General features: G+C 42.6%; 2 protein-coding genes across 2 annotated transcripts; one reads left to right on the top strand and one right to left on the bottom strand.

Moving 5' to 3' along the window:
- Window positions 1-6,934: 6,934 nt before the first annotated feature.
- Window positions 6,935-11,842, top strand: slc25a46 (solute carrier family 25 member 46). Its single transcript, XM_014409694.4, has 8 exons — window positions 6,935-7,377; window positions 8,048-8,090; window positions 8,571-8,628; window positions 8,802-8,879; window positions 9,471-9,571; window positions 9,698-9,754; window positions 9,891-9,948; window positions 10,748-11,842. Exons 1-8 carry the CDS (start codon window positions 7,113-7,115, stop codon window positions 11,342-11,344), a joined length of 1,257 nt encoding a protein of 418 aa, XP_014265180.3. The 5' UTR covers window positions 6,935-7,112; the 3' UTR covers window positions 11,345-11,842.
- A 1,008-nt stretch (window positions 11,843-12,850) lies between these two features.
- On the bottom strand, window positions 12,851-20,745 carry LOC143419293 (single-strand DNA endonuclease ASTE1-like). The gene is made up of 6 exons (XM_076885492.1): window positions 20,625-20,745; window positions 18,821-18,981; window positions 16,348-17,400; window positions 16,037-16,241; window positions 14,745-14,910; window positions 12,851-14,664 (listed from the first exon to the last, which is right to left on the bottom strand). Exons 1-6 carry the CDS (start codon window positions 20,743-20,745, stop codon window positions 14,049-14,051), a joined length of 2,322 nt encoding a protein of 773 aa, XP_076741607.1. The 3' UTR covers window positions 12,851-14,048.

Below are 20,745 nucleotides of genomic sequence, written 5' to 3'. Positions count from 1 at the left end.
AATAAATTGAAATATCTCAGATGTAGTTGAAGACAAAGCAAAACGAATATAAGAAAAGAAAAAAGGGGGGATTCTGACAGCCTTTTGATTAAAAAAAAAAAGGGGTATGTAACAATTAGAGAAAGACCAAGTTTACAGACAGCAAATGCTCAGAGAGAACCAAATTAATAAGGATCAGGTGAACAAAATCAGGCATTAACAAAGACTGGACAAAGAAGAAAAGGAAAATAGTAAAACAATATATTGTTAATGTAAGAGTGATGTTAGAAACCAAAATTATCAAAAGGTTTTTTAACAAATGTGATTTTCTTTTTTGAAACTAAATGTTGCTGCAGCTGTTTTTACATTAGTGTTACATGGCAGCTCAATAGAGGATTTACCTCGATGCTGCCCCAACATTTCGTTTTGTTTGTGGAGTGAGTCAAGTATACAGCGCCACATACTCTAAATATGGAGCAAAGCTGTGAGCATTAAAAACAAGGTATGTGTTTATAGTATCATTGAATAATAAATAACTTCTCTTAAAAACAACGTACAAATACCAATAATTATCAAGTTGTTGCAATAATTAAAATTAGTAGGCATTTTGTTAAGAAAGTGACGTTGACAGGATACCATTATGAGGTAAAAAAAAAAAAAAAAAAAAAGGATAAAAGTAAAATAAAACTATTTTTTACTATTTACTATTTTTTTTTTTTTTTCAGGTGTTACATATGGGACATACATGGCTGGTGGAAGGGAAAGGGAGAAAGAAAGAAACAGCAGGGAAGAGGAACAGTGATAAAGGGCACAAAACAAAAAATGAGGTGGGGGGACAAAAAAATACATATATATATATATCACCTGGATCACCTGTTGAGAGAGAAAAAAAAGAAAGAAGAGAAAACAAGCAAAAAAGAGAGCGATATAATAAACAACATCATCACGATAATCTATGTGTATATAATATATAATATGGAATATTATTGTGCAGCACGTAGGATCGACAGCGCACAGTGTGCTTTGAGGTAGCAGCCAAAAAAGGTGTAGTTTGTGTGTGTGAGCACCCGTGTGCACACCTGTGAGCGTGAGCGCGCTTGTATTCAAAAGGTTCCTTCATGTAATGATCTGCTAGAGGGTGTGGGGGGCCATAGCCCCGTCCTCCAGGGCATGAAGCAGGTATGGAGGAGATCCAGGCTCCAGACATCCAGAGACCCTCAGAGTACAAGAGTCCAAGGAAGACTAACAGAGGGGCAGCCGCGCCACTATCCCGGAAAGAGCTGAGGAGAGTCCCAGATGAGGGCTCACCCAGCAGCCACGGAGCAGAAGCCAGATGGGGTTGCAGTGACGTGCCCGTGAGCTCCGATGGCAGCCAGCTGTGCCAGAGTGACTGAGCCCTAGGCCCAGGGGCACTTTGTTGTACCTGTGACTTTTAAATGTGCTATAGAAATAAAATTGATATTGAAATTGAATTATGATATCAAGAGAGCCAGTATATGGGACAGTATTGTTTCTCTTTCTACCAGGCTGTCAAAAAAATTATCTATTATTCTGGAAAAGATGGGCCTATGGGGGTAGGTCACCCCTTACATGCTAAAAAGAAGTGGGACAATTTAAAAAATCAAATACAAAACATGTATATGTGTTATCAATAATATGAATTTGGATGGATGCATAGATAACTGTCATCAGCATATTTTATTTAATTTTTTTTTACATCTATAACATAAAGATAATTTGGAACATTTTAAATGTCTGATTAATAAAATAGAAGAAAATGAAAAGGTAACAACAAAACGAGAATATATACAAGAAATCAAGAATATTTACAGGATAAGAAAACAACTATGTACAGGTATTTATAGTGCAGACCACAGGATTAATCTGACTGACCTGTACCTGGATTGTTTCTTTGAACTTTAATAGCACAGCAGGCCCGATGTTTGCCTGGACAGGAAGTCTCTGGCAGTTTCTGCTGAAGCTAGATCAGAGAGAGGGATGTTGTACTGTTCCTGAGACCCGTATCTTGTCTTTTCTGGTTGGGTGGTCTGTAGAGAGTGCTTTGGATGCTTCCTTCCATTGTCCATCGGTGGCTGCCACTAAGATGAAACAAAAAAAATGTGGATACTAGTCACTCTTCAACAAACAAAACAGGTTAACAAAGCACTAAAAAAAAACATAAGAGGAACCTATACTTAAATTTTTTAGCTTGCCTGTTAAAAGTAGTCGTGTTCTGGTGTACCTCCTCCAGGACAGCAGAGAGTTTGCTCTGACAGAGAGAACCCCTGACTGCCTCCAAACCAGCCATCCTCTCAACCACTCCTGCATATTTCTCAGGCTCATTCTGCGGGGCCATGATGTCACCGGCACGGAAGCAGAAGAAGCATATGCTGTTATGACCTCCAGCACTTGCAGGAAGATGGCTCAGAATTCATAATAGAATGTGCCCTGGAATATTGGCTGTTGACGCGCTGGGCTCCCACAGCTTGTACTTGCCTTTTGTAGGGAGTGATGAGGCGTAATGGACATTAGAGTCATGGGTACACTCCATCTGCCAAGATAAAATGCCCTTGAGGAGGGTAGACTGACTGACTGCCTGCACAGTGGGCTGTGGCGGAGCAGTCTGGACTCGTACACTGACCTGAGGCTGGTCAGGTACGCGTCAATAAAGCCCTGATGGTCACAAGCCGCCTGTAAGATGATGGGCCCTCAGAGGCTTAATGTAGATGTGGCAGCAATCGATTGCACCAGCTGCTTTCAGAAAAACTCTGAGGCATACTAGCCCTGCAAACGTATGGGACACTACCTCCATGTCTTTGACGGTCTTGGGGATCTGGAAGACCTGGTGTCCACGACCTCCTCTGTGAGTCTGTGGACTGTAGAAGACTCTAGAATGAGGCACCCCTAACACCTGAGAGCAGCCTGTGGGATGCTCCACTTGCCAACTAGCAAAGAAAAAGTCTCAATTGGGGCACCCCATCCATGCTTCCGATTCTGGTTCAGTGGATTAAGCAGCACTGCCAGAAACTACCAGCTCAGCTGAAATTCAGGCTTGGTGTCCTCATGGTTAAAGACACTGTCCAGCACTGGGACACTGCAGTACAGAGGTCTGCTCTGGTTAAGGAAAAGCTAAAGAACAACATAAACAGTTTTACTATTAAGGTACGATATGGGCTATCTTCAGAGATCAAAGCATTCAGAATTTTACACTTAATTAAACAAACTAACGCACAGTGAAAAGACTCCAATGTTGTACGCCTTACCTGTGCAAATCAGGTTTGTTGTGAACTCAAACATTAAAGAGTCTGTTTTCAGTTTTGTGACATTTTTCCACACACACAAGAAGATCAACTGAATCGGTGCCAAGGTTGCACATCTAATCTTGGACACTTTTAAACCTGACCCTTCCTGGCCGCCAGAGATTCTACGCGGCGCGGAGAACAACAAAGGACGGGCCGCTCATCCGAGGCGCAGAACAAAGAAGCGCCGGGGAAAACGCGCTGGTATTAGGAACAGACTGAGACAGCAGGCGCATCGCGCACCACTGCCCAGTATCCTACTGGCCAATGTACAATCCATGGAGAACAAGCTCGATGACCTAAGAGCAAGGGTCACCTTCCAACGTGACATGAGGGACTGCAACATTCTGTGCTTCACGGAGACATGGCTGTCCCCCACCGTGCCGGACCAGGCCGTAACTCCGTCGGATTCATTCTTTGTGCTCCGCGCGGACAGAACGGCAGAGTCGAACAAAACCAAAGGTGGAGGAGTGTGTTTCATGGTAAACAGAAAGTGGTGTGATGCCAGGAGCATTTCTACTCTCTCCAGCGGCTGCTCGCCACATCTGGAGTTCCTGAGCATTAAGTGCCGCCCTTTCTATCTGCCCCGTGAGTTCACCTCAGTCATCGCCACGGCGGTCTACATCCCACCCCAAGCGGACACAGGTATGGCTTTGTCCGAATTACATGATGTGCTGAGCTGGCTTCAAAACAAGGACCCGGGCGCAGCCCTCATTGTAGCAGGACACTTTAACAAAGCGAACCTCAGACAAGTCATGCCAAACTTTTACCAGCATGTCTCGTGTCCAACGAGAGGGGATCGGATTTTGGATCACTGCTACACGCCATACAAGCAGGGCTACAAAGCTGTCTCACAGACTTTTGGGAAGTCTGACCACAACGCCATCTTCCTCATTCCCCAGTATAAACAAAGCATACGGAGGGAAGACGTGACCACGAAGGAAGTAAAACGGTGGACTGCCCAATCAGAAGCTACGCTACAGGACGCACTCAACGACGTAGACTGGGACATGTTCAGAGCATGTGCAGTCGACATCAACAAGTTTACGGAAGTAGCAGTATGCTTCGTCAATATGCTAGCGGAGGAGATTATCCCCACTGCGAGAGTCACCACATTCCCAAACCAGAAACCATGGATGGACAGATCGATCCGCACTGCAGTAAACGCCAGGACCACCTCCTACAACGCGGGTCTCGCCACTGGCGATATGAGCGCCTACAAAGCGGCCTCATACGGCGTGCAGCGCGCGGTGAGAGATGCCAAACGCAGGTACCGGGAACGTGTGGAGTCCCGCTTCCACCAGGGCGACACACGGAGTATGTGGCACGGACTACGCACCATTACGGACTACAAAGCCAGGGACACTGCGCCGATCAACGCCGACTCTGCATTCACCAACGAGCTGAATCGGTTCTACGCCCGTTTCGAGGTTAGCCAGGCGGCTAATGCTATCTACCGCCTGACTACCGAGGACAGTGACGTCATCAGCGAGAGACCGGTGACCAGCATCGCGGAGCATGACGTCCAAGCGGCACTGAGGAGAGTGAACACAAGGAAAGCGGCGGGGCCAGACGGCATCACCGGCCGTCTGCTGCGCTGCTGTGCTGACCAGCTAGCAGGTGTGTTCACTTACATCTTCAACGAGTCCCTGGCGAAGTCTGTGGTCCCCACATGCTTCAAAAGATCCACCATCATCCCTGTGCCCAAGAACAGCAAACCCTCATCCCTGAATAATTACCGGCCAGTTGCACTGACCTCAGTAGTAATGAAGGTGTTTGAGAGGCTGCTGAAGAACATCATCTCCTCCTCCATCCCAGACACCACAGATCCGCTGCAGTTCGCCTACAGATCCAACAGATCCACAGAGGATGCCATCGCCCACGTCCTACACACCACTCTCAGCCACGTGGACAAGAAACAGGGTAACTATGTGCGAATGCTGTTTGTTGATTACAGTTCAGCGTTTAACACAATAGTGCCCTGCAGACTGTTCACAAAGCTCAGGGATCTGGGACTCTTAACAGCCGTCTGTGTGCATGGGTGTTGGACTTCCTCACCGGCAGAACTCAGGTGGTGAGGGTGGGCAGGTGCTTCTCCAACAGCATCACCATCAACACAGGAACACCTCAGGGATGTGTCCTCTCGCCACTGCTCTACTCCCTCTACACTTCAGACTGTGTGGCCACCCATGGCTCCAACACCATTGTGAAGTTTGCTGACGACACAGTGGTGTTGGGTGCCATCTCCAACAACGATGAGACGGCCTACATGGATGAAGTGAAGAATCTGGCATCGTGGTGCCAGGACAACCACCTCCAGCTGAACGTCAGCAAGACCAAGGAGCTGGTGGTGGACTTCAGAAGGGGTCAGCACAGAGACTACAAGCCCATTATCATCAATGGAGCTCCAGTGGAGAGGGTGCAGTCCTTCAAGTATCTTGGTGTCCACATCTCCTCAGACCTGACATGGGCTGCCCACATTCAGGTCCAGACCAAAAAGGCTAGGCAGCGCCTGTATCACCTACGACAACTGAGGAAGTTCAGGGTCTCTCCAAAGATCCTCAGGATTTTCTATACAGGCGCTGTGGAGAGCATCCTCACACAGAACATGACATCGTGGTTTGGGAACAGCTGTGTGAAGGACCAAAAAGCTCTCCAGAGAGTGATCCGTACAGCAGAACGCTGCTGCAGGATTGCTCTCCCCCCGCTTCAGGACACCTACACCAGGAGATGCCGGACTAGAGCAGCGCAGATACTGAAGGACCCGTCTCATCCTGGCAACAAACTGTTCCAACTTCTGCAATCTGGTAGAAGGTTCCGCATCTTCCGGACAAGGACAGAGAGACTCAAGAGGAGCTTCTATCCCCAAGCCATCCGTGCCCTAAACACACACACCCGCCCTCTCACATCATCTATAATTGACTGAGACAGGACTCTTCCAGACACTAAACCAAGGCACAATGTACATTTCAATTCCTTTAATTTTAAATATGTTTATATTGTCTATCCTGTAAAATAGTCAGATATCTATTATATATATATATATATATATATATATATATATATATATATATATATATATATATATATATGCTCTATTTTAAATTTGAAAGATATATTTAGTTTTTCTAGCTATAATAAATGTGTATATTTGATCACCAATGATTCAGTTCCTGAAATTAACCATAAAACTAGCTAAAAACTTACAGATTAATCAAACTATTTTACCTGGATATGATAATCTGTCAGCTTTAGATACAACGGTACAGCTCCTGCAGCTCTCTGAGGATTTTTTTTTAAAGGGAAAATTTCAGGTTCCATTTTGACACCACTGCAGGTATTTCACATTTTCACAAATCTGCTCAACTCTTGTTGTGTGTTTGTGTTCTTTCCTTATACACACTGTGCTTATGTGCTACAAGTGAAATAATTTCCAATTAGTGAAACTAGCCTACTAAATGAACAATGGGCTGTGAGGTCAGTTCCATAAGGTTGTGAAAACCTGCAGTCAGCTGAGACTAAAGAAGTCACTTGAACCGAAAGTTTGTGCAACACAAACCAGCACAAACGTTTGAGCGTGCAGAAAGACATAACCCAGCTAGGGTTCACCACTCTCTGATGGCCTGTAGGAGGCAGCACGAGCAGTCAGCCGGTATACAAAGTATAGAAAAAGAAGTGTTTCCGGGTGGCAGGTGGATGTTTTGGTGTGGGTCGGGTTGATTAGGTCGTTACAGGTTCTCCATTAAACCGTGTCTTCTGCACACTTTGATGCGCTCCCCTGAGCTCTGCTAGCCGGATATCAGTGTCGCCCCCCTCACTCGCTCCGACCCTGACATGGCCTCCAGGCGGCCGGACAGCTTCGACGGGCTCGGGTACCGCGGCCGGGATGACCCGCTGTACGGAGCGGGCTACCCGGTTCGGAGCGCCGGAGCCCCCGCCGAACCGCAGCTCCACCACTGGGTCACCACGCCGCCCGACATCCCGGGCAGCCGCAACCTGCACCCTGGAGAGCGGACACCTCTGTTCGATGACGCCCCGGGAGAGATCGCAGGTTCTGCAAGCGGCTGGGAAGCTCCAAATCCCAGCAGGCCCCCCGCTGGTAGGTTGTTGTGCAGGTTCAGAGTCACCTAGTCTAGCTGGCTAGTGACAGGATGAAGCCAGAGCTGGCCAACTAAAGAGATAATGGTCTGATAGGCGCCGATGACCTGTCAGCATGCATGCTAACCGGAAGCTAGCGCACAAGCTAATCAAGCTCAGAGTAATTATGTAATAAACGGACTGGGCTAGCGGCTAGTTAACTAGAAGGCTAATTATATTAGCCAGTTGGCTAACAAAATGCACAAATAGTAAATACAGTAATATAGTAAAATTTTGACTCGCCCATCATTTCCCAAAATGGGAAACGCAAAATGCAAAGATGTGTTAAAACATGCAAACATACCTGGAAATACAGTAAGTAACGCAAAACAGAGTCTAACTCCAACGAGCTTGACAGTAAATATCTGGTATGAGCAGCTTTATTCTGCAGCACCGCCTGAACTCTCAAAGGCAGCTTTCTGTAATTTGTGTTTGTTGTGCTATGTTTAGTTTACTACTTATTAACTAACTTTATTGGAGTTAAAAGTTATTAAAACAGTGGAATCATCCTCGGTGATGAATGAACTAGACAGCAGACTGTTTGGTAGCTTATGTGAATAAAGCCGTTATTGATTTTATTTATGGACGTCCTGCACTGTGCGAGTTTATCGTGTTTGCTTTTGTCGTTGCAGAGCAGCTGAATCGATTCGCTGGCTTCGGGGTTGGATTCGTCAGGTGAGGAAATCGTTTCTCATGGTTTCAAGATGAGCAGAGGCTCGGACCGAGTCACTGCATGTGGACCAATATTCAGCTTGAATGAGTTTATTCAGTCTGAACTGTTTGGACTCCATGGTTGGGAACAATCACACATCTTTCTGTTCTCAGTGTTTCCATTGAAGCTGAAGCTTCATTTAGTTTCAGCGACTCACTGCAACAAAAGTCTCCACTGTTGAGTCAAAGATGCTGGTGGTGATTTTGGTTCTAATCACAGGGAAAAATTAGAGCAAAAAAGGGACGAGACTGTGTCAGTGCTCGCCATTAGTGACAACCAAAAAGCGAGATGTTTTACTTTTTGACACTTTCATCCCAAAAACAGGCTGAAGTGTGAGTTTGGAGAAGTCAGGGGGTTTCTAACTAAAACGTGTGTGTGTGTGTGTGTGTGTGTGTGTGTGTGTGTGTGTGTGTGTGTGTGTGTGTGTGTGTGTGTGCACTCAGTCTGTTCACAGAGAACGTCCTCTCTCACCCCTGCATCGTGTTCCGCAGACAGTGCCAGGTATGACCTCACCTTCTTATCAATAAATGATCCATAAATAATGATGGCTATGGATTAAAATACTTTTATTAACGCTGTGGGAGAAACTTTTTTATTTCATTTTTGTGCGTTTTGAGACATTAAATGTTTTATTTTCCTCTTTCTGTTGCTGCACTCTGATTGGCTGTTTACAGGTGAACTACCACGCCCGGTGTTATCACCTGACTCCATTCAGCGCTGTCGCTGTAATGTACAGCATCACCAAAGCTCAGGTAACGGGACACACTAAAACCCAAAGATGAATAAAAATATATGTAAAAAGATCATTTTGAATATGTTTGATTGTTTCTTATAAATTATGATAATTATATTTGTATAAAAAGCAGTATAAAAATATTAATCAAATAGGAAAATCTAAATGTATTTGGACATAATGACATTTAGAATATTTCTTTTAATAATACAAAGTTAAATATATTAAAATTAAAATGGAAAATGAAAGTATTCTAACATTATTTACAAATAAGTTTAAAAAGTTTAAATATTGCAAAATAGTAAATGCAGATACAATATGGAGGTTTACAACTGATCAGAATAATCTAAATAAATAATAATACAGTATAATGTATTTATTATAAATACAATATGAAAACTCATAGATAAATATTAAAAGAATAAAAATAGAGACTTAATTATTGATGATGGAGGGGGCACTGTGATGTTGCCTCACAGGAAGGAGGACTACTACTGATCTACTCCGGCTTCCTCCCACTAACCTGAGTCGGCCTGTCCACACGCATTTATACTTCAGGATATAAATTGTGTTATTATGCTGTCGGTGATTAATATGTTGTGTTGATCAGGGTGTGAAGGCTCTGTGGAAGGGGATGGGCAGCACATTCATCGTTCATGGTGTTACGCTCGGAGCCGAGGGCATCATCAGCGAGTTCACGCCACTGCCACGGTAACCACCTGCTCCCACTAGCACATGGATACAGTATTGTACAACGTCACTCTGACGTGTGTGTGTGTGTGTGTGTGTGTGTGTGTGTGTGTGTGTGTGTGTGTGTGTGCGCGTGTGTGTGTGAAGGGAGCTTCCTCACAGGTGCAGCTGGAAACAGGTGGCTGGGCATTTGCTGCTTAAAGGGTCAGTTTTTCTTCTTCTTCATCTTCTTACCTGTCAGTTCTTTTTTTTTTTTTTTTTTTTTTTTTTTTTTTTGCTGTTAAACAGAGACTACAAATACAAACTGACCCCGCCTCCTCTTTCTCTCTCTCTCTCGCAGATTAACGGCAGTCGTCGCTCTTCCATTTTACTGTGCCAGCCTCATTGAGACCGTGCAGGTCACTGATTATTGTTTATTGAATAGCGATGCCTCTTTTATGACAGCAGTCAGTTAGCAGCAGCTCATTAGCTTTCCTTTTATCACATGATGAGGTTTACCAACTAGTGGTCTAGATCAGAACCTCTTTCTCTGTTCATGACATCACTCACAGAGCAACCAATGAGAGTGAGGTGTTGTTGCGACTTTTTGATGTTGGTTTATGCCTTCACTGCCATGAGATCACATAAAGTGGTGCATAATCTCTCCAACACCTTACCAGCGTTGTGTGAGATTGATGACGCCATCAGCCACACGGCTCCTGTTTGAAACAACGAGAGCATGATGATGTCACACAAACAGGAAGCTGAGGAGCAGCTGTTCAGTCATTTAGAGCAGCGGTCCCCAACCTTTTTTGCGCCACGGACCGGTTTATGCCCGACAATATTTTCACGGACCGGCCTTTAAGGTGTCGCGGATAAATACAACAAAATAAAACTAGTACCGGTACCGAAAAAAAGAAGATTTATTCATAACACACGTGAAAAGACCAAGGAAAACGAGTTAACGATAAAAACGATAACAAAATAACGCTGAAAACCGATAAAAACCCTTAAAACTATACATTTCACACCTGAGCCTCAACTCTTGTGGCCCGGCACCAAACGACTCACTCACGGTCCGAGGCCCGGGGGTTGGGAACCGCTGATTTAGAGCAATGATTAGCTGGATGTGTGTGGTTTTTTTTTTTTTTTTTTGTTGTTGTTGTTTTTTTTAAATTGATCATTTGATCGGACCTGTGTTCCTCTCTCCATCTTCAGAGCGAGATTGTGCGGGATGAGTCGTCCTCTGGCCTGCTGGACTGTGTCCGTGAGGGTGTTGCTCGACTGCTGGGTGTCGGCGCACCTCACAGTTGTCGCCTGCTTCCTTTCAGATGCCTGCTGCTTCCCGCTGCGCTGCATGCCATTCTGCGCTATGCCGTGGCTACCTCCATCCAGCGGGTGGTGCTGTGGCTGCACCAGCGTAGCAAGAAGCAGCGGGCAGAACCATCCAATCCACTGGATGCCTACTTCCCCGAGCTGGCGGCATCTTGGGCGGGTTCTCTGGTGGCTGACGTGGTGTTGTTTCCTCTTGAGACGGTGCTACATCGCCTGGCTCTGCAGGGTACGCGCACCATCATTGATGCCACCGATGGAGTGGTCGCGGTGGGAAATGGCGGGAGCCCGCTGGTAGTGCCCGTAAACACGCAGTATGATGGCTTCTCTGACTGCCTGCACGCCATCAGCCGCAAGGAAGGCGGGGCTGGCTTCTACCGAGGTTTTGGTGTGCTGGTAGCCCAGTATGCTTTGCATGGAGCGCTGCTGGCCGCCGCCAGGACGCTGATGAGGGTGCTGCTGCTGGATGCCAAGGCCAGCTAGGTTGTTACTACAGAGACTGTTGTCATGACAACAGGACATTTCTCATCTTGTAAATGAGACGAAAAAGACCTGCTCGTGTGACGACATCAGCACTTGAGTCCTGTTACCTAGCAACCACTAAGAATCACCAGATTGTGTCACCTCCTCCCCAATGATGTCACTTCCTGCTTATGTTTGGACAAACAGTGGTGGCAGTTGTTTTCCTTCACGTAAACTGAGCATCACTTCCTGTGTTTTTGTTCAGCTCTGACAGCTGATTGGTCACCCACTACTGATATACAAACAAACATGTAAACAGATGTTTTTGTATAAAGTTGTAAAAAAATAAAAAAAAGTTCAGTGTAGATTTAGACTAAATTATTTCTGATCGATTGGTCTCTAAAGCGATACTTGGATGAGATGAGCCTGGCTTTTCAAAATAAGTGTCTGTTTAAGCTGGTGTAAGGTGTAATGGTGTCTGTAAATGTTTAAATGTGAAATAAATCAATGTTAATTTGACATTTTTCTTCTTTTTGAAACATTTTTAAATGGATTAATTTGGATTATTTTGAAATTCAGCTTTTTAAGTTTCATAGAAGAAATTTCAAACTTTTCTGACTTATTTTGAAAGTTTTAAAAATGTGACTGCATCTGTGTCACAGCACTGTGAAGGTAAAAACTCCTGCAGCCTCTTCTCTCCTTATGTCAGGAGCAGAGATCTCCCTCAGCATGATAAGGGTTTCTTGCTCAGAGGTGGAGGACAGACATTTGAGACGTGAGAAAAACCATCACAGAGGATCCTGTACGTGTCACAGGTAGCAGGGGTACTTTCTAAAGTCTGCTTCAATGTTTTCAGCTGCAGATAATAACCTGACCGGTGGAGACTGCAGCGTTACTGGTTGTAATAACTGTGTTCTTCCACAAGGTGAAGCTGTTTACAGTAAGGTAAAGCATTTCCCTGTAGAGCCCTTAGTTCAGTTCGATTATATTTATATAAGTTTCCTAAAAGCGCTTTATATTAAAGTGTAACACACTGTTTGCTACTACAGCTACACATGTTTCTTTTCCAACTATTTATTTATGAGTGACTTATGTATGTATATATATGTATATATTGTACTATTCTTAGTTAGTGTATTGTCTGTCTTGTCTTAATATTGGTTTAAAATGGAGCACTGTAACAAAAAATAATTTCCCCCAGGGATCAATAAAGTATTCTGATTCTGATTCTGATTCTAAAGACTTTACAGTAATACAGAGAAAACATGTGGATTGACTTTTAATACAGATACTTTAACTGGGGTGAAAATAAGCATCTGTCTGAGATTCTCTTTATTTCCAAACAGGACTAAGGAGATGAGAGGAAAACATCACCAATGCTTTATTCTTAACCTCCAGCTTTATCTGGATAGTTCACATGGAACAGGAACAAACTCGTTATTGATCTGTGTAACTTTATTCAAAAGTAATTTGCAGAGTGCAAAGCAAAGCAAAGCAAAAGCCTGACAATAAATTCAGAAACTGACGGAAAAGTCTCTGAGAAACAGTTTCCGTTTATTCACAAATTAAATACGAATTTCAAGATCATAACGTATAAGGTAGTTATTTGTAGAGTTATTTGGTTGTAATAGTTATTTGGCCCAAAACTTGAGATAATATACAGAAAAATACATCTACATTTTTAAATATGTAAACTATAACACCAAGCTAAATCACTAAATGATCCAGAAAAACACAATAATGATAAAAATTCAGTATATATAATCCAGTATATGTAGACAGAAATAATAGTACTCTATCACAAGAAAAATTCTTTCAAAATCAGACATATTTTACAGTATTCATAATTTGCATTATATAATAAAATATACAATTATATTTAAAAGATTTTGTTGCAACTGTTGTGTTGCATTTGAAGAGAAAGATGTTAATGTTTTTGAAGTGATTTGAAAATTATTCCAGATTTGTGGACCACTGCATGGTCACACTGCAGGCACAAATGATAATTAAGCTGTTATAACAAACACATTAAATATCTTCATCCTTTCATGAACATTAAAGCATTTTCTTTATCTTAAAATAAGCTCCTTGAGCCGACTGTTGTGATTTGGGGCTATATAAATAAAACTGCAGTGAATTAACTTCCTGTGCTAATCATGTGTTGTTAGACAATACCTGCTAAATATGTCCACCTCGGTCTCTTGTTACAGCAAAGAACAAATAACAGACAGACTCTGATAAAACATTGATGTGTTCCTCCGCTTCCTCTCTCAGCTGCTGCTTGTTAGACACATCGTCCTGCTTTCTTCAGCTTCCGGCTGCTCAAAGACTCCTCTTCGTCAGCCCACTTTCATTCAGTTCAGTTATAAAACAAACCAAACCGATAGCCTGCTTCTATATTTCACTGGTTTACTTTTTCTTTTCTACTTAATGTATTTAATTTAGAGGTAGGGTCAAGTTTTATTCATGCATTACTTTCAGTTTCTAAAATGTCATCATGTTTATCCAAAAGACAAAAGCAGAAAAGAGGTGAGGAAGCCGTCGCTCCCGAACCTGCGTCACTGCATTTCTCTGTGTTCTTAACTTTCATTGTCAAAGAGCATTTGTGTTGAATAGAAAACATCTGCTGTTTCTTTAAAATGTGCATTAGACTGAGAACGTCACCAGGTGAGTCAGACTATCTAATATAATAATGTAACACTGAAAACACCTCAGCTTTCTGTTTTTAACTCAGAATAAACTTGGCCAGTTTTCTAGAAATGAGATCTGCACCCTCGCGAGTTGGATAGATGTGGTTGCTCTCAATGAGACCAGGTTTTAACCCAAACATTTTCCAGTTATTTATGAAGCCCACATTGTTTTCTGGACACCAGTTAGACAGCCAGCAGTTAAACGATGACAGGCTTCTAATGATGTGAGCATTGGTTCGACTGGGGAGGGGACCAGAGAAACCTACAGAATCCGACATCGTTTTTGCAAAGTTACACACCGACTCAATTTTAGGTTTTATGACCTCCAGTTGATGATTCTGGATGTCGTTATTGCTGACATGAATTACAATTTTATCAAATCTATGTTCATCCTGAGCCAGGAGTTTCAGTTTAGCCTCAATGTCGCCTGCTGTGGCCCCTGATCTGTATGTAAGTGTAGTTGCTGGAATCTCTGGGTCCACATCTTTAAGAACAGAGTCGCCAATAACCAGAGTTTTTTTCCGTGCGAGTAGATGAAAAATGGTCTTTAAATCCTGATATAATTTCTTCTTTTTTCCTCTCAGTGTTTTCAGTAGTTTTTCAAACGTGTCTTCATCTGCCAGCCGATGAAGGAGAGGTCCACAGTAAAGCCTGACAAAGCAGAAAATCTCAGTTAAAGTTGATGAAGTGTGTTACACATCTGTGGAGCGCATCATTGGTCTGGTGTTTACCGGGCACACTGAGGTTCTGGTAGAGGGGAACACAGCAGCTGGTTCAGGTGGAGGCTCTGCCTCATGCAGCACAGCCATTGGCTGAAAGCATGAGCCACACGGGGCTGCCATTTCCTCCTGATAGCTGCATCCTTTAAAGTTTTCATCTTCCTCTCAAACTCGTCCTCTACAGACAAAATAAGACAAAGTTTCAGTGACACAGAACCAGAGACCAGCAGCAGTTTGTGTGGAAGCATCAGGAACTCTGACTACAGTCCATCTGCTGACTGCTTTCAAAGAGACTATAACCTGCTGTAACATGCAGGGAAATATCCTCTGTATAAATAGTCTATGTGGACCCACTTCCTTAACCATAAAGAATGTAATTATGTAGATAACTGTAAAATTTAAATGTTCAGACTTAACTGTCTTTGTGAAACTGTAACAAAATGCCAATTTATAAGAAATACAGCTAATAAACTATGTTTCACAGAGTTACAGCAGAATAATGAACACTGATTTCCTTTTTTTTCCTTTCAATCAGCAGTGGGACATATTGGCTTGAAAACAGTGTGATGCTTGCAGACCTGTGACCTTCATTCAGCTGTCTCTAAAACCATCTCTCCAGTCTGAGAGACAAACTAAGCCTAATCTAACTCTGCTCAGGTTATGATGTCATGTAGATGTCTACTTTATTAGCAAAATCTATGAAATATAATGTATAAATATAATGTATAAATATAATGTATTTTCCTCCTCATTCAATGATATTATTACTTACATAGTAATAGTAGTGGTAGAATAGTTACTTGCATATTTCCACAACCCTCCATCCATAATCACATACTGTGTATGCAACCATTGCATGTAGCGTATTATCTTACTTATTTTGTATTTGTTTATATTTTATTTGTATTTTTTTCAATTTTTCTTCTGCTATCCGTACCTGAGCTGAGGTAATGCACAAATTTCCCCACCACGGGATCAATAAAGTCTTATCTCTCTTATATCATCGAGGTCATATTGGGACCACTTAAACTGAAACATGCATCTCACCTTATTTCACACTTTTATATTATTTTTGATGCTTTTTGGGCTGAATCACATTTAGATGTTCCTAATAATTAGTCCACTTCAATGACAGACACAAAGAGAACAAAATAAACAACAACACTAATTAGGAGTGAAAACAATAGCAGGCGTATCACAAGTGTTACTAATAAAGTAATGAGTGAAAATACTGATTTACACATATTTCCATGTATTTGCTAGTAAAATATCAGTCATGTTGCTCAGTGAGCTCAGAGACTTACCTGGACCATCACGATCACACACAAACCCCAGCAGGAGGGCGTGGAGGCAGTGGACAGTTTCAGCTTTTTGGCCAAGCTTTAAGTTGTTAAACCAGAAAACAGTCACACAGACTGGCAGCTTCAGCTGGTCGGGGATGTTTTCTAAGGCTGAAGTCTGAACCTGCAGAGCTTCTTCAAACACTCTGCAACGCAAACCCTCAGGAGCCTGCACAGAGAGGTACCACACAGACAAGATGCTCACGTGTACCACAGAAACACATCTATGACCTGTCAGAGTAATTAAACACATATTTCATGATTAACCTCAGTACCTTATGCAGATGCTCTAGTTGCAGTTGTTTCCCTATGGATGGGACACGTTTGTCTTTGATCTCTTCTCTATCCCTGTCATATTCAGTGCACATCTGACCTCCAATTAACAGTCCATAGAAGTACTGTCTGATGGGGTAAGCAGCTGTGTAACTACTGCGCTGTGAAAAGTCCTCCACAAGAACAGGCAGCATCATTGTCTTCTGATCCACAACACTTATGACGAAAGTGGTGATTTCTCCACGCTCAACTTTTTTACTCACCCATGATGGCAACTCAGAACTTGTTTCTTCTGGTTGAACATACTTTTGAATGGAGAGTTTGAAAGTTTGGTTTTCTTCTTTACCAACATGACTTAAAGCTTGACTCAGAGCACGTTCTCTCTTCTGTGAGTCGTTCAAACCATGCAGATTCACTTTACTTAAAAACCTGAGTATACCATCCAGTCTTTTAATCCTGTACTCACCAGATGAAGATGATTCATTTGCAAAGGTACCATTGTCTTTTAATATTGAATAATCATTTCCTGCTATTGAAGCAAAGACTGGCATGAGAGCAGGGTCCAATTTAAAATGCTCACAAAACTTTGAACGTGTGTAGAGCTTAGCAGGAATCTTGCCATCCTTCTTTCTTTTCCACTCAAAGTTGTCAAGATGAAGGAAACCTTTGTTCACATCATAGATGCAGAAATCTGCGTCATGGGACAGCACAGCACATTGTTTCTGATTTGCAGCAGAAACAACTTCAGGGTCTGCCTCTCCTAAACACTGTTTAAACTCTATGCCTTTCTCCTTCAAGATTTCTATGAAGACATCTTTTACCAGAGGTGGTAAGACGTTACATCCTTGTGGTGCAGCGTCAGGCTCACTCTCTGCTATTGTCTTTGCATTTTCTAGTCTACGCTTTAGACGCGAATGAAGAGTTTTCTGCTTCTCTGATCCTGCAGCTCCATCCAAGAAGATGTATGGAGTGACTTCGCAGTCCTTCAAAGCCTCAAAGAACTTACAGACATCGTCTTTAAATCCAGGATAATCTCCTCCACAGCGCTGGTCCAGCTTTGGATCAGAATTATAATACAAACAATAATAAAGAGCTGCACCATCAATAATGAGACTTGTTTTTTCTACTTTAACCTCTTCACAGAAACACAAATCATCTATCATTCTCTGTAACTTTGAAATCCCCATGATTCCTTGAAGAGTATGAAGGCGAGCCGTAGTTATTGTGGTTTTGCCTCTGTGTCTGTAGATTTTTATGTACCTATGGAAACAACATATAGGTACACACCCACACAGAAACTGTCACACCCAGTGTTGGGGAGTAACGGAATACATGTACCGCTGTTATGTATTTAAAATACAAAATATGAGTAACTGTATTCCGTTAGTTACCGTTTAAAAAGGTGGTATTCAGAATACAGTTACTTTGTTGAAATAAATGGATTACACTGCGGTACTTTCCTGTTTCATTTTGTCAGGACTGTTTGGGTTTTGTTTGACAGCTACGCTCTTTGTTCCAGGCGGCATGCGGTTGCCATGGTTACAGGGCGACGCTCTCTCTCTCTCTGCGACTGTGTGTTTCTTACAACAAACGATTGATAGATTGATGCATATATACCATCAAAACAGCGTACATCACTGTGTTTATTTTCATTCAAAGGCTTTATGATTTTTCCTATAATGGTCAAAATACCCGGGCCAACTTTCTGTCCCAGTCCAGCCCTGTATGCAGCTCATCTGCAGTCTGGTGTTACCTACATCTTCCTATTCGGAAGGCAGGATTTCCGAGTTCTGAGTACAATTGAAAGCACCACGACTGCAGTTTTTGTGTTGGATGTAAAAAGCGCACATGACGCTGTGACATAGGCTAGAATCATGGCAGCGTCAATGACGGTCCAGGCGTGGCATTTCTCTCGTGGAAATGTGCACATTTTTTTTCTTTATTGGTAGGTGGCACAGTGCACTTGTGGCAAGTAAGCAAGCTAGAAGACTGGCAAAGTTATGGAAGCAACACATTAACAAGAGAATTCTGAGTAAAACCAAAGTTACTTTCCCTAGTAACTAGTTACTTTGAAAGTAACAAGTAACTTGAAGTAACTGAGTTACTTTTGATAGAAGTAACTAGTAATGTAACTAAGTTACTAATTTAAAGTAACTTACCCAACACTGGTGTTCAGTAACTATGTGACTGAGTGTGCAAATAAGCATGTTGTTCCCAGGTCCAGTTTGCAGAAGATTTGTGGATGTTTGTCTTGTTTTTGAGTCTTTTGGTGAGTATTGTAAGGTGTTTGTAAAAGTGTTTGTGTATATCAGTCCTTTGGTGGTAGTCAGTTGAGGGCTCAGACTGCTTGAGGGTAAAAGCTCTTACAGTGTGTAGTCGTTACATTTTTGATGCTGCAAAACTGTCTGCCAGATGGAAGGAGGGAGAACACTTCATGTGAGGGGTGGAAAGTTTCCTTCACTATGCTGTTCGCACGTCGGATGATGTGTCTGTCGTCGAGTTGGGAGATGGGTGGGAGAGGCCTCCAATGATCCTCTCTGCTGTCCTCACTATCTGCTGCAGAGACTTCTTTTCAGCAAAGGTGCAGTTCCCGTACCAGATAGTGATGTAGCAGCAGAGGACACTCTCAATTAGAGCTGGGCGATATAAGATTTTTTCATATCACGATATGTTTTTTTCATTTCAGGCGATAACGATATCACTATATTTGTAAGATTTAAATGTGCTCACAAGTAAAATGTGAAATAATCAGCAGCGTGTTTTTATTTAAATATTTGTTTCCCATAATAAGTTCAACAGGGTAGATGTACTTAAGGAACATGAGACTTTTTCAGATAAATAAAGGCAAATATTTCAAACTACACAAAAGGCAGCCGCTAAAGTGTTTAAGTTTCAAAATAGAACAAACGAAACAGGCTAAATTGTCAATTCCACTTAGAAACAAAATATTAATTCTAAAAATAAATCTTAGTTTGTTTTACAGAAGAACAGACAAAATTGACTAACTTTTGTCAATATCAAATAAACTGAGAACTAAAAGGAAATTCTCAATCTCTCCTTGTTGTATAGCTGAGCTTTTCAAACAGTTTTAACAGTTACTTTAGTCTGACAAAAGCCGAATGACGAATTAGCGCTTCCAGTCAGAGACTGAGGCTACGTCCACACGTACACGGGTATTTTTGAAAACGGAGATTTTCCGTTTTCGTTTTAAAAAATAATCCCGTCCACACATAAAGGCAGAAATGAAGGAAAACGCTGCTATGAACATGCCACAGCAGCAGGTGGCGCTAGATTCCTAACCGTGCAGAAATGTTGGCCAATCAGAAGTCTAGAAGCCTCGGTGGGAAAAAGTAAACAAAGCTGGGGCATAGAAGCAGAACAGAGTCGTATGTGTGGAGGGACAGTAACTGTGTGTATATGTAAGCATTTAAACACTGCAGAGAGTAGAATTAACAGTAACAGTATTGTAGAAATTCATTTCACCGAAACAATAACGTGGCGCACAGTGTGACGTCAAAAAATGTGCACACCTTTGACGCTGCGTTTTCTCAGTTTTCCTAGTCCACACATAAATGCAAAAATGGAGTTTTCAAAAATCTTCGTTTTCAGTGACCAAAAACGCCGTTTACGTGTGGACGAAAGGTGCAAACGCATAGAAAAATCTGCGTTTTCAAAAATACCCGGGTACGTGTGGATGTAGCGCATGCACCAGTTCATTGTATTTCCAGACTTGCTTTCGGCACAATTTACAGTGAACGCTACTGTTTTTTGTCAGACTTGAAATAGCCGAAATACCTTCACACTACGGAACTTCTATGGCTCTTCCGTTCGACAATCTCTCCGGCATTGGAACCATCATCTGTTTTCTCTTCGGTCACGCTCGGTTGATTCTTCTAGTCGGCACACTCATTTCCTCCATTACCCGGGCGGTACGGTGGCTGGCTGCTTCCCAAACAAATACACATGTGCGGCTTGGCACTTGTGCTGTACGTATCAAGTCACGTGACGTGACGCACCTTTTTTTTTTTTTTTAAGAGGACAAGAGCGGCGAGGTCTATCGCGATAGTTTAATTTTTCTATCGCAAAAAGTTCTATCGCAACACATATCGTTATCGTTCTATCGCCCAGCACTACTCTCAATGCTTGCCTGGTAAAATGAGGATGGCAGGAGGGAGACTGTCCTTCTTCAGTTTTCTAAGAAAGTGAAGACGTTGTTGGGCTTTGTTCATGATGGTGGTGGTGTTCAGGTTCCAGGAGAGGTCATCTGATATGTGCACACCCAGGAACTTCACACTGTTGGCCATCTCAACAGCAGATCCGTTGATGTGCAGTGGGGTGTGAGTCGTTGAGCTCTTCCTGAAGTTAACAACCATTTCCTTGAGAGTTTGCTTGCTAAACAT

Source organism: Maylandia zebra, linkage group LG7 (genome assembly GCF_041146795.1).
Source record: "Maylandia zebra isolate NMK-2024a linkage group LG7, Mzebra_GT3a, whole genome shotgun sequence".
Taxonomy (NCBI): Eukaryota; Metazoa; Chordata; class Actinopteri; order Cichliformes; family Cichlidae; genus Maylandia; species Maylandia zebra.
Note: the sequence above shows the minus strand (reverse complement) of the source record. Positions and strands in the feature narration are given on the sequence as shown.